General features: G+C 47.0%; 1 protein-coding gene across 1 annotated transcript in view; it reads right to left on the bottom strand.

Moving 5' to 3' along the window:
• DHRS12 (dehydrogenase/reductase (SDR family) member 12) overlaps positions 1 to 14,234 on the bottom strand; it is a 35,720-nt gene that overhangs the window by 9,435 nt on the left and 12,051 nt on the right. Inside the window, 2 exon segments of the mRNA XM_012648421.1 lie at positions 8,551 to 8,629; positions 9,744 to 9,836. Of these exon segments, the coding sequence (XP_012503875.1) occupies positions 8,551 to 8,629; positions 9,744 to 9,836 (172 nt within the window).

The following is a 14,234-nucleotide window of genomic DNA, read 5'->3' as shown; positions in this document are numbered from 1 at the left end:
GACAACTAAAATATATAGAAAAAATTAGCCAGGCATGGTGGCGCATGCCTGTAGTCCCAGCTACTTGGGAGGCTGAGGCAGAAGGATTGCTTGAGCCCGGGGGTTTGAGGTTGCTGTGAGCTAGGATGACACCACGGCACTCTAGCCTGGGCAACACAGTGAGATTCTGTCTCAAAAAAAAGAAACCTCGAATTAAAGCCACTTTGGTGACTCACTAGTGGGCTTTGTGCTTCCACCAGTTGTCCTATCTGCTGGAGAGAATCATTGCCCTTCTACCTCTGGGAAGTGACTGGTGCAGATTTTAGGAGCAGACAGCTGCATGGGTGAATACCCTTTGGTACTTCTCCTTTTGTACAATAACAGAAACATCCCATAGTGAGCCTGGGGGACTTACACACTGACCTTACAAATTATATAAAGATGGTTTCAAAGATCGGATTACCTGGGGAAGCCAACGGGACAGAGTCCCAGAGAAAATGAGCCATTAGGAGGCCTTCAAGGCATCGGCTTCTCATGGGGTGTTCTTGGTTTGGGGTCAGAGAGTGATGAGGCTGAGTCAGGTCTTTCCTTGCCCCAATCTCAACCTGTCCCCCAGTTATCCAGTTATCCAGTTCCGCTCACTCAGTAAGCACTTACCAAGGGCCTGCTAAATGCCAGGCCCAGCACTAAGCACCAAGGGTACAGAGAGAGGGCTCCTTGCCCTCACAGTGCTCGCCAGGCACTACCAGGCGTCACACGTGTCATTACAAGACTCACCTACTCGCCCAGTCCAGGCAAGTGCTGGACTGCGGTGAGCTCATGGGGTGGGGCAGGGTGGGGTCAGGTCCACGTTAGCAATGGAGTGACATTTCTGCTAAGAATCAAATGAGAGGCAGGAATAAGCAGGCAGAGGGGTGGGATGGGGCGTGGAGCACGGCATGCACTAGGAAGCCCTGAGGCTAGTGAGTCCACCCAGGCTGGCCACAGCTGAGTGAGCAAGACAGGCGGTAGGGCAGGACAAGGTGGGGCTGGAGCCTGGAGGCCGACGCCAAAGTCACTCAACTCATACCAAACCAAGGGACGAGTTTAAGCAGTGCAAATCAGATTTGTATGTTTCAGGATCACTCCGTCAGCTTTGTGGAGGAAGCCTCTGGCAGGAAGGCGGGCACAAGTGGGCACAGAGGGCCTCCTGTTGTTACGCTACATCACAGTGGCCAAGGTGGCCTGGGCAGAGTGGTAGCCACGGAGATGAAGAGAAGGGGACAGACTGGAGGGGAGTTAGCAGCAGCTCAAAGGCACCATGATGACTGGACGGGGAGGTGAGGGGGCGTCAAGGCTGAGCCGGTGAGTGGCCGCGATGCCAGCCCTGAGGTGGGGCCCATTGGAGGGGCAGATGGGAGAGGGGTTAAGGGTTTGATTTTCATCACGCTGAGTTCTGAGGTATTTGAGATGTGGGCTGGAAGGAGGCCCTGGGAGCCAGGCAGCCAGAGCATGCGGGGGCATCTGGGGCCCTGGGCAGGATCCCGACAGAGAGTGGCGAGGGGAGGAGAGGAGGGCTGGGAGCGGGCTGGCTGCAACGCCAATGTCTCAAGGCCGCGTGGAGAAGCTGTGGGTGTCTAAGGCGGTCGAGCAGGAGCGCACCTCAGAGGGGGGCCCGCAGCAGCTCGGCAGGTGTGCCAGGGCTGTGTGGGCACCTGGCCAGTGCTGCCGACGGAGCAGATGAGAACGGCAGGCACCCTCCGGATCCGGCAACATGAAGGTCATAGGTGACCTCAACAAGGGAGCCGCCAATGATGGGGACGAAGACCAGACTGGGGTGGGCTGCAGAATGCCTGGGAAGTGAGGGCTGGGGAGCGGAGGCTGGCTGGGGACGAGCTGTCGGGCTTCTCTTCCCAGACCGTGCCAGGTCTACACCTGGGGGGTCCTGTGTGCTACACCTGGGACGGGATGTGTGAAAGAACCTGCTTAAAGCAGGGAGGGCTGGAGTGTGGGCGCCTGGGCCTCGGCTCAGTAAAGGGACGAAGGTGCTTAGCTGGGATTTTGAATTTAAACCTCCCGAATGGGAGCCTGTTAGCGGCACTCCTTAGAAAAACACTGGCCAAATCCCAGCCAGATCATAGACGAGGTCTGGGTCCACAGGATGGCTTACTGGGTTTGGAGCCCGTGCTCCTTGGCGCTGCTTGGCTGGGAGACCTAGGACAGCAGGTGGCCAACCAGAGAGGGCTCAGCCCTGCCTGGGAAAGGGACCACAGGCAGGAGGGGGTGCACCGCACGGCCCAGGGGGCTCCACTCCGGGAGACTTCTGTGTCTCATCAGAAGCAGCTTCCATGGCTGGCAGAAAACCAAAGCCAATGGGCAAATAATCTCTGACTTTGAGTTTATTAATTCTCTCTCCTTAGGAGGGCTCCCCGGTGCAGTTTAAGACCAAGAGCCTCACCTGGGCTCCAAGGTCCTTTCTGGGACAGGGGGTGGGGATGCGGCTTGTGGTGTGGGGAGCGCCAGACTGCATGAGCCTTCCCTGTGGTCTGAAATTAGCCCCCACTCCAAGCTGAAGGGGACACAGTCCCCCTGATGGGAGCTCGTTGATTATTAAGGGAGGGCACCAAGAAACAATCATAATGAATAACCCACTTCTTACTACGAAATGCACTCACCACATGCCAGGCATTGTGCTGAAAGTTACAATACTTTCCTCTCTTTTTGCTTTTTCTAAATATATTTTTTACATGCGGGAATATTCCTTGTGCGTGTATACACACGTGAAGAGTTTTGACAGATGTGTAGAGTCGGGTAACTCTGTGCATTGGATTGCGGTGTGATTCGGAACAGCTCCATCACCCAGACACCCCCTCGCCACCGCTCACACTGCCTCCAGAGTCACAGCTCCCCCGCCCTCACCCCCCGCATCACTGGCCTCCTCTCAGCACCTTAGGTCTACGGTTTCCAGAATGCCCTACGAACGGAATCATATAGTCTGCACCCTTTTGAGACTGGCTTGACTTTGGTCAATGCATTTCAGATTCACCCAGGCTGCTACGTACATCTACATTTTGTTCCTTTTTAGTGCCGACCGGCATCCTGCTGTCTGGAAGTACCACAGTTCACCTCTTCACCAGGTGAAGGGTACCTGGGCTCCTTCTGCTTTGGGGTCATTATGGATAAAGCTGCTGTAAACATTCGAGTGCATATTTTTTGTGTGAACACAGTTATGTCTCCCGGGTAAAGACATTACAGCTCTTTCTTTCATTCTCACCCCTGCCTATAAAAGGATCATTATCCCCATTTTACAGAAGTGGAAAGTAAGGCTTGGGGAGGCTCAGGCAATTTGCACGTAGTCTCACAGCTGGAGGGCTCAGTTCAGCCAACATGGGTTGAGCGTCTCCCGAGAGCCAGGCACGGTGTGTCCTCATGCATCCACGCTCTGTGCAAGAAACCAGCTACCAACAGATGGCTTGTACTGAGTGGCGACAGGCACACAGAGGGTGCCATGGACCCCAGAGGAGGAGCACCTGACCAGGCTCTGCACGGGGGAGTGTCCCAGCCAGGTGATGGAGGAGCAGTGAGAGTTAACCAGGTGGGGGACATTCCAGGCAGAGGAGCAGCAGGGACGGCAGTACCGAGGTAGTGCTGCCAGCGGCATGCTCCAAAAATAAGGGGCTGACTGCTAGAGGATCCGTGTTGGAAAATAATGGGAAGTGTATTTGCATAGGAGGCGGGGTCCGCTCACAAAGGACTTCAGTTCCAGGTTAAGGAACCTGGCTGCTAAAACAACATTCGCGACATTTCTACAGCACTTACTGCTGCCCAGGTACTGTGCCTCTCTGGGAACCTTGAAGGATTATGAGCTGAAAGGCCTTAGGAACAAAACAGTGCTTGGGTAAAGCTCAGGGTGAAGGTTATTGACAAGTAAGAACACCCGGCACCAAACGCATGCCATGTCTGAGGAAGCATCCACCTTGGAAGTGCCGTTCTCTGTCTTCCTCAGAGGCTTTGCAGCCTCGCTCCCCGCGTGGATGAAAGAGAACTTAAGAGAACTTACCACATGGTTACTGAAATCACTTGTGTCTAAGTCCCCCACCAGGCCAGTCCCTTTAATTTCTCAATCCTCACCACTGGTCACAGTGTCTAGCATATGGCACACCCTTTATAAATGTTTATGGACTAAATAAGGTGTTTTTTTTCATTAAATATTTTGGTTCGTAGTTACTATACCAACTCAGGTGACCCATTTCCAAAGAATTAGAATGTTGAAAAATGAACCCTTGTAGTAGATTGTTTGACAATATTTACTCCCTCCACGGGAGTAAAGAAGTATATACTTCCCTGATGCTTGATTTTGGGCTCAGTGAAATGACTTACTTTGGTCCCCTGGATGTCAGCAGAAGTGAAACCGGCAGGGGTTTGGAACTGCTTGCACATTCGGGCTTCTGCTGTTGCCATGAGAATATACCTTGGCCTGCATAACGGTTGAAGGTTGATATAAGACATTTGGGACATACTCCAGACCCAACCTGCTGCTTGGAGACACCCAGCTGAGATTAGCCCACCCAGCAGACCTGCGGAAGAGTCAGCAAAAAATACATGCCTACGATGGCATGGCCCTGAGATTGCGGAGTAGTTTGTTACATAGCAATAACTGACAGATACAGCCCTGTACTAAAAATGCCCCAACTATCATTTCGTTGTCCTTTGTTCGGGAAGGGAGTCATGGGCTCTGGTTTCAGGCTACCTTTGACCCTCAGTTTCCTCATCTGTAAAACCTGTGCAGTTGTTACGGGGCTTGAATGAGAGAATCCAAGAAAAGCATTTAGCGCAGCCACTGGCACGTGGGAAGTGCACAGTACGTGCTGTTGCAGTGAAGGTGTCTCCGGGCCTGGGGGCCCCGTGTGGAACAGCCTGTGGGGAGAGACCACCCAGTACCAGAGCGTCCAGTGACAGCGTTTACCGTGTCCTGAAGCACGTCCTTCCCCACCTTCTGCCAGAGAGCGAAGGCACCGCCGCCTGTTTATCACAGTCAATTAACTGGTGACGCAGCTGTCCTGGCGGAGGTAGAATCAGTGTCCTCGTCTTGTGTCCTGTGGTGAGAGAGGCTAAGACGCGGGTGAGAGTTTTAATCTGCTAACGCAGGGCTGTGGCAGGCTGCCAGCAGGGCACTCAGCTCAGCCTCGCCTCCCTCCCATCTGTCCTCACTCCTCATGGACTCTTAACGCCACTGAATGCTAACGGGCAAAACGCGCAGGCCTGGAGGGGACCCAAAACATGGGCAGCAACCGAATGGAAGCTGTCTCAAGAGATCTCTGCACGCCCAGGGTTCATCCACCCACCATCCCACTCAGAGCAGTTTGCTTTTGTCCCATAATAGGATAAACTATTAAAATCTCTCTGGACCCCACATACCGTCACAAAAGGTTACAGAGAATTATGTCCAAACTTCATCTAATTCATATACTATGACATCTCAACAAAGAGCCGTGTGCAGACATAGGCTCTGGAGGCATCTCGCATTTAACTAATCTGCCAGCTTCCAAACCCTTAGGATCTGGTGATAAATTCTGCAAATACTGGTGTTTGCACTATCCTCAGAGGAGCAAGAACCTACTGGTGTTTGGCAGGGGATTGCAAATGTTGCTGGAGGCCCAGCTGAATCTTAGAAAACAGAAAACAACCTATCCCACGTTATATAATCGGGCCGGGAAAACATGTTTCATATTAGAAAGGCGGCCGGCAGTTTCCCAGGACTCAGACAGAGATCCGTGCTTTTTGTTTGGCCCTGGTCCTGCTGAAGCACTTAAACCTGTCTGCCTCTCCTCATCTCTCAAGCAAAGACACACTCAGCTGCCCCTCAATGGCTGGCATGCCTCTTTGTGTATTGTGCTGTGTCTTTCGCTTGAGAGAGGATGGATAAATATCAGAGCGTGAGATTATTACGCTTCTCAGAGAGGCTGGAGCGAGCAATACCATGTTTCTAACACAAATAGGAAATGAAAGTGAAGAGATAGCAAGGTCCTTAGAAGCAGGCCAGGTCCACACAAAGGTGCGAGGTCACCAGCTGCATAACCAAAGAGGCGGTCCCTTTAGAGTCTGTCCTGCCTGTCCCTGTTCCCAGGCAACGCCAAGGTCCCCAGATTACCCTCCGCTTCATCTTCACCAAAACCTCTGGGCCCCTTTAAGAAGCACCCCAGCCTGGCCTCCCCTCGCATGGCTGGTCACCCCCACCCCTTCCTGCTTAGCATCATTTCGCAGTAATGCAGTGACCGGGTGAGGGAGGAACTGCTGGGTGAGTGGAATTGTGCTGTAGATACGAACATGGGCTGTGGGCAGTCAGATGCAGGGTCAAATTCTGGCTCCTCCACTTGACCCTGGGCAAGATACATAACCCCTCTCCATCGCAGTTTCCTCAGCTGTAATGTGTAGGTAAGAATACCCCCATCATAGGGTGAAATAAAAAATATATATGGACCACACTCGCGCATGCCCAGAGTGCAGTAAGCGTGCAGCAGAATTCTGGCGGGTGGTGGGTGGATGGGTGCGTGGCAGAGCTGGCTTCATCCTGCGAGGTTGCACAAAAGCCCTGCACTTGGAAGGCCCTTGCAGCTGGTTTAATGCTCTGTTTTCGCTCTATTGAAATCCTTCATCATTTTTGCACATGGAGCCTCGCATTTCCATTTGGCACTGGGCTCTGCAAATTATGTAGCCAGCCCTGCTGGGCGGCCACATGGGGTCCAGCTGCAGCACTTAAGAAGTCTTTGCCATCCCATAGTGTTATAAGCCAAAACCCCTGCATGATGTCACATTTTGGTACTTTTGGTAATTTCAACAATGATACCACGTTTGAAACAAAGTCAATGATGGCAATATTTTGTACTAAACTAGAGCTGTTTCCTAGCAAGCTTCCAGGTATTTGTTTTAAAAAAAAATGCAACCTCACCACTGGGGAGAAAGCTTCTTTCCACTCCTTTCCTGGCGGAGAGAGTGCAGTCAGGGTGAGCCTGTCCTCCCCGACCCTCTTCCCTCCATTGGGGAGGTGGTGCACTTTTCGATAGTGACATCAGTAAGCTTGGGGACAATGAACTGGCCACGCTCAGCTCTGCTCCTCTTGTCGTCTTCCAGGGGAGGAAGAGGAAGTCAGTCCCAGGTGACCAGGAAGGTGAGTCTTCCTGATTCTTGGGTTCAGTTTGGGTTCAGTGTGAGGAAACCCCTTTGGCTTTCACACTGAACCTGCCCTTCAACTGGCCTCATCAGCAACAGGAGTGCTTTCATCTGTGACTCCACCATCTCACTCCTCCATTTGTTCCGTTCTTGGCTGGGAACAGGATTGCTATGCAATGGACACCCTCAACAACCCTGACAACCACCCAAGGCCCTGCCACCCATCTTGTGACTTAGGACAATACTTAATTAAACCACCTCGCTAAAAGATTAGTTTACCATAAGCAAGTGGTCTGGGTGTTGAGGAGACAGACAAGTCAGCTATGAAGAATTCGTGCAGATGGTGACTGCAAAATGAAGACCTATGTTCAACTCCTTTCCCCCACTCTAGAGGAATCAAATTGAATCTTTTACTTACCTCTTGCAAAAAAAAAGAAAAAAGTTCATTTATTCATTCTGTTTCTATATAGCAAAACTGAATGTCAAAACTATCTTCCGTCCACGCACATAGAATCTGCATGTATTGGTTGGGGGTTCCTGTCCTCTAAAGATCGAGCTACATATTAGTTTTACAATATAAATATTAATACTTGTACTACCTTAATGATAAGGACTCCTTAAAGTTCCATTTGCTAATGATTAATACACGGTTTGGGCTGGCCAGTTTTTGTGCATGCAGCTTGATGATTGAGCACAGTCAGCCATTTGTATTAAAAATGAAAAATGAAAAAACAAATTCAAAGCCTATTCAAATGGGTTCCAGTTCGATTTGTTTAGTATAAATTATCATAACTGGTTTACTGAAAACAGACACATTTGAAATTGGATTAACTCAGGATGACGTGCAGAAAAATGAGTGAAGGATAAACTGCGGAGATGTACCCCACTGGTAGGATGGTCCTCTAGTACTTCCGTGTGCTCCGACCCACGGTGACAATGACACACCTTGGTGGCATGCCCGAGTATGTTGTTTTAGCATTGTCCACATGGTACTAGAGTGAAATGGGTGTTAGGCTGTCACCGTTCACACAAATTTTTAACGAGAAACCTTTACCAAGGGAGCATCTTTGGACTCTCTGTTTTCAAACCTTCTGATCCACGACTTGGAGCTGGCAGAGTAGGCTATGGGCTATGGACTTGAGCACAACCATCATCACTGCTGTTCAAGAAACTACAATTTGTGACCATTCCAAGTTGTAAATGCTAGGTTTGTTTTTTTCTAATACAAGACCATTAACCTTTTTAAAAAAGTAATGTTTTATGAGAAAAATAAACACAATTAAAGATAAACTTAAAGCAAACGTGATCAGGCCAAGACCAGGAACCCAAAAAGTTAATCAATGTATTTTTTTTGATCCTTCTGTGGTTCATTTTTGTCTGTTTATTTTGCTAAAAACAAACAAGAAAACTGCTTGTACTTACCCAGAGTATTGGTAGCAAAGTTTTTTTTTTTTTTTTTTGCAAGTCCATCTTCTGTGAGCTCTTTTACTGACCACACAAACTGCATTATTGATGTAGAAATTACAGGTCCCATTTCAAAATAAAGAAAAATAGGGCCAAAGAATCTGTTTTTAAACTCCACACCTCTTACTACCCCACCACCCAGCTCTTCCCACCATTCAAGTGGCAATTCTGCTCAACTGACATTTTATTCCAAACCTCTTCCAGGAAAATGCCATTTGTGCAAAATATCATACTCAGCCATAGAACTGTGCAAAGGTATCCAATTAAGAGGCCTCAGCCGGGCAACTTAATCCACAAGAGAGTGCTTTGGAAATTCCTCCAGACCAGCAATGTCCAATAGAAACATCTACTTTTAAGTTTTCTAGTAGCTACATTAAAAAGGTAAAAAGAAACAGGTGGATTTAATTTTAATAATATATTCTATTTAACCGAAGATATCTAAAACAGTATCATTTCCACATGTAATCAGGATAGAAAAATATTAATAACACATAATTTTTTTTCACATTAAGTCTTCAGAATCTGCTAATTTTTACACTTATAGCACATCTCAATTTGGACTGACTACATTTGAAACGTTCCATCGCCATAGTGGATAGTGCAATCCCAGACTCTCTGGCCCAAATGACATTTGAGAGCACATTAGAAACTATCTGGAGAGAAAAGCAGCTTAGCTAAAAGTGGAACATCTGCAAAGAGCAGACAGGGCAGCTTCCACCTGAGCGTTCCCAGGCCCTCTGTGGGGTTGCACGCTGATGTTGTTACTAAAAGATTCGCTGGTCTCCAGCAGGTGCTCCTTGGGACTAAACTTTTTATTTTTCCCTGAGCCTCCAATTTCAATACATCAATCCCCAAATCTACAGAACTCAGGAACATCAATATACAAATCATTTTATGAAAAATGGAACATACTCATCCTCCCACAATACTCACCCAGTGGGTGGTCCCTTCCTTTCCCCAGAAATCTAACCAACATGCTGGATTTCCTCTTCAATCCTGAGTAAACTTAATTACATGAATAGGCCCAACCATCAGAGATTCTTAGTAAGATTCTTACATAAAGACACACAAAAACATATCAACCCACATCCATAAAGATGAAAAATGTGCAGACAGGAGGTTTTTCCTCTACTTATGCTTACAATGCTCACCAGAACACTGAGTTTATGTTCCTGCTTGAAATTTTCAACAAATATCCAGATTTTCTCGAGATCGGACAAGTCTACAAAGTGTAGAAAGATGTTCTCAGTCAGAAAGCAAAAAATGTTATAAAGCTTTTTTACAAAAGATATAAATTGGTATTTTTTAATTTAAAAACATGGTTTTAAAAAATCATATACTTCAAAATAATATAAAATGAAAAATAACAGTCCCACTCTTCAGAAGTAAACTATTGTTTACAGTTTCTTGTGAATCATCCAGAAATATTTTAAGCTATACCATATATACACACAATTTAAGATATATATGTATATATATCCCTCTTCCACACAATAGGATATGGCTATGCATTGTTCTACATCCTTCTTTTTCACTTAACAATGTATTTCATTGTGCTAAGAAAATTCTCTAAAATTTTTTATTCTGTTGTGATAAGAATATTTAATGTGAGATCTACCTTCATAACAAAATTTTCAGTGTACGATCCATCATGCTGACTAACTAAAGTTTTACGCCCATTGATTAGTAACTCCCCCAGCTCCTGGCAACCACCATTCTATGCTTTGACTCTATGAATTTTGTATACGTTGGACATCTCATGTAAGTGGAATCATGCAGTATTTTTGTATTTCTGGGACAGGCTTATTTTACTTAATGTCCTCTAGGTTCATCCATGTTGTTGCAGATGGCAGAATCTCCTGTTTTCCGGCTGAGCAATATTCCATTGTGTATATATGCCACGTTTTCCTTATCCACGCATCGGTCAGTGGGCATTTAGTGATGATTCTACATCTTGGCTGTTGTTGAATAACACTGCAAAGAACGTGGGAATGTGAACAGTTCTTTGGGATCCTGATTTCAATTCTTTCGGATAAATACCCAGAAGTGCGAATGCTAGATCATATGGTAGTTTTATTTTGAAATGTTTAAGGAACCTCCATACTGTTTTGCATAGTAGTTGCACCATTGTGTATTCCTAGATATGGTGTACAAAGATTCCAGTTTCTCCACAACTTCGTCACCACTTTTTTTTTATAGTAGCCATACTGAGAGGTGTGAGGTGATATCTCATTATAGTTTTGATTTCCATTTCCCTGATGACTAGTGATGTTGAGCATTTTTCATATTCTTGTTGCCTATTTACATGTCTTCTTTGAAGAAATGTCTATTTGAGTCCTTAGCCCATATTTAAATCTGGTTATTAGTTTTTTGTTATTGAGTTGTAGGATTAACAATAGGTTTTGGAGATGTTTTTACAATATATAAACCTACCCTATTCCTTTTAATGGCCACATAATAGATAGTTGCATGGATATGTCATAGTTTCCTCTTCCAGTAATTTAGGGATTTTTGTCAATATTTTGCTCTTAAGATAATACCTTAGGCTCATGATAAATGTAAGATGACAACTTCCTCTACAGCCCTCAGTCTTTGCTTATGGTGCGAATCGACCTCTGCCTTGTATTGTGGTTATTGCTGGACACTGCTGCCTCTCTAGGAGACACAAAACTCTGACGGAGGAACCATGTCTAAGGCCCCCTCTTCTCTTACAGCAGTACACACACTCATATGCATGCTGGATGATGAATGGACGTTGGTTGTTTCAACCTTTTTCTGTGTACCCAGTACACGAATCTAAACTTGCATTCTTGACATCCAGCAAATGCAAGCGCAGATGGCAGGATCTCCATCTGAGCATCAGTGGATGTATGTGACTTATCACCAATCCAGGGCAGAGATTCTTGCTAATGCAGAGATCTGGGTGCTAAACATACAGATGAGGATTTGAGCAATAGCCACAATTCCCCTGATAAACCAGAAGAGCCCTGTGCCCTGCCTCAGTTTCCCCATTAACTGAGCCATAGAACCCAAAGCTGTAGTCAAAGTTTCTTTCTACTGATCTTAAAACATACCATTTTCTCACATTGAGACAAAGGCTCAGGGAATAAGAACACAGAAGCAAGTCCATATTTTCATGATTCAGAAAGTCTATGATCGGCTCGAATACCATATTTGGCTTACGCCTGGCACAACTGAATACTCCTTTGCCTTCAGAGGATAGGAAAGGTATTGTCTGTACAGGACTATTATCTTTAAAATGTGTGTGGAGGCCCTCACCCAGCCAGAGCTGACGCAGGCTGCTGACTCATGCCTGCATCAGCCAAGAGCTGTATCAATGACTGCAAACCGAGTCTAGATACCTAATCCTTTCATTCGCCGCAACCACCTAGAACTCTCTCACACCTGACAGCGCTGCGAGGCGCATATACAAAATCCAGGTTCAAAAAATCAACAATGAAATTCAAGTGAACTAAAACCAATTCTGCTTTGAACATTCCACAAGCTCCCCGAGCTTTCTAGAAGCACCTGTAAGTGTCTCAGAATGAAAAGAAGTAGCAGCAGGGAAGAGAGAATCCCTGTCCTACACAAGTCGACTGTGGAGCCTGCTGAAATAAAGGAAAAGACCCAGGAAATCATCTGTCTCCCTCTGGGACAAAATAGGAAGCCAGAAAGCTCCCAGGAGAGGACACTATGGCCAGGGGAAGTAGCTGGGAATGGGTGCATGTGTGTAAAAATCCCGACCTGTGGGTCCGCACAGTGAAAGGCTCACCCTAGGAGACACTGTGCCCCACTGAACTAACTCTTTACACCCTGGGATACAAATGTGGTTATTGCCACTGAACCAAACTCAACCGGGATCCTTTCTGCAGGCGAGCCGCCATCTAGCAGCTGTGTGACCCAGAAGTCCTGAAGTGACATTATGGAAACTGATCTCCTTATGTCTGAGCAGTTCTCATGATGAACAAAAGGTAAACAGCACAAGAACGTGCTCTCACAAGTAGAAACTACTAAGGAGGGATGAGCCAGTATTTAATACTCATGTTGAGTACTCAGGGAACCGATCATGCTCGAGAAGCTGGAGATCCATGTTGGCCTGGAAGCACTGGGGAGTGGAAACCCCTGTTTTTGATCTTGGTGTGTGATGTGGGTGGAACTGTTCCCCCACAAGACAACAGGGACTTCTGCAGCAACCTCAGCCACGGCAGGAGGGTGGCTGGAGTGAACATGCTGCCCAGGCACCTGTACCGCTGGGATCTTTCCCTCTAAGACCCGTAACTCCAGTCTAATCATGAGAAAGACATCAGACAAATCCCAACTGAGGGACATCCTTTAAAATGCCTGAGCAATACTCCTCAAAACTGTCAGGACCTCACCAAAACCTCAGGAGTCTGAGAAACTGCCATGGCCAAGAGGTGCTAAGGAGACAAGATGACTAAATGTAACATGGGATCCTGGGTGGAATCCAGGAACTAGGGAAAAAATGAAGGAAATGTGAATAAACTATGAAGTTGAGTTAATAATACCGCACCAATATTGGTTCATCAGTTGTGACTAATGAACCACACTCAGGTAGAATGTTAACAAAGGGGATACTGGCTGGGGGCAAATGGAAACTCTATTATTTTTACAACTTTTCTGTGCATCTAAAACTATTCTAAAATAAAAAGGTTATTTTTTTTAAATGTTGCCCACAGAGGAACCTGCCAGACAAAAGTCTGGAGCCTTCCATACAGGCAGCAAGATGGGGACAAACTACAACCAAAGGCTTACGAAGGAGCGTCCACCCTGGTTCTGTCCTCCAGGCCCCTTGGAGCCTCATGCCCAGTGGATGGCTGAGCAGGGAGTTTGCTTTACGATAACGAGCATTCCTTCCCCAAGCTTGGGCCACGCACAACCTCTCTAGAAAGGTTACCTTGGCATGATGTTTACTCCTCCATACAACCACACACCTGATCTTACCAAGCCAGTGTGTGCAAGAGGCTCAGACTCCCATGTGACTGTAAGTCTTACCTGGGGCACAGCCTGCCTGTGCTCACCTGACCCAGACCCTCCCGTCCAAGGGACCTCTGCTCTTTGACATCCACCTAACCATGAAGCCAGGACCGGCCTCTCCAGTGCCTGCACAGCTCGACCACACACCTCTGCTGCTTCTGGGAGCTTGCAGGCTTCCACCGCCCACTGAGAAGGGCCTAAGCACTGATTAAAGAGAACTAGGGAACTTGTAGCAAAGACTGTAAGGTTAGGAGTGGTAATAGTATTTGCATAAACAACAATAAAACCAATAATAATAATAGCTACTCCTATTGATTGAGAACTATACGTGCTTATGACATCCTGAGCATCCCAAGTTGTAGTCCTTATCATGTTATTTGAGCCAGGGCCTAACAGAAACCTCTTTCAACAGAAGGGATTGAATGCAGGGATTGGTTTCCCAGGCAATGAAGGAAGATAAGAACTCAACAGGGATTGGTGATGTAACCCAGAGATTAGCACCAACAGAAAGCTACTAACAGCTCTAGGCTCAAGGAACAAAGGGAGAACACAGTGTGACCTGAGCCCAGGAACCAGAAAGGACAACCAGAGAGGAGACTCGGCTATCACCAGGGAAGACAGCATCCTGGTTTCCCGCCTCCTGCAAC

This window comes from Propithecus coquereli, unplaced genomic scaffold, assembly GCF_000956105.1.
Source record: "Propithecus coquereli isolate 6110/MARCELLA unplaced genomic scaffold, Pcoq_1.0 Scaffold11, whole genome shotgun sequence".
NCBI lineage: Eukaryota > Metazoa > Chordata > Mammalia > Primates > Indriidae > Propithecus > Propithecus coquereli.
This window is presented reverse-complemented; position numbering and strand designations above follow the sequence as displayed.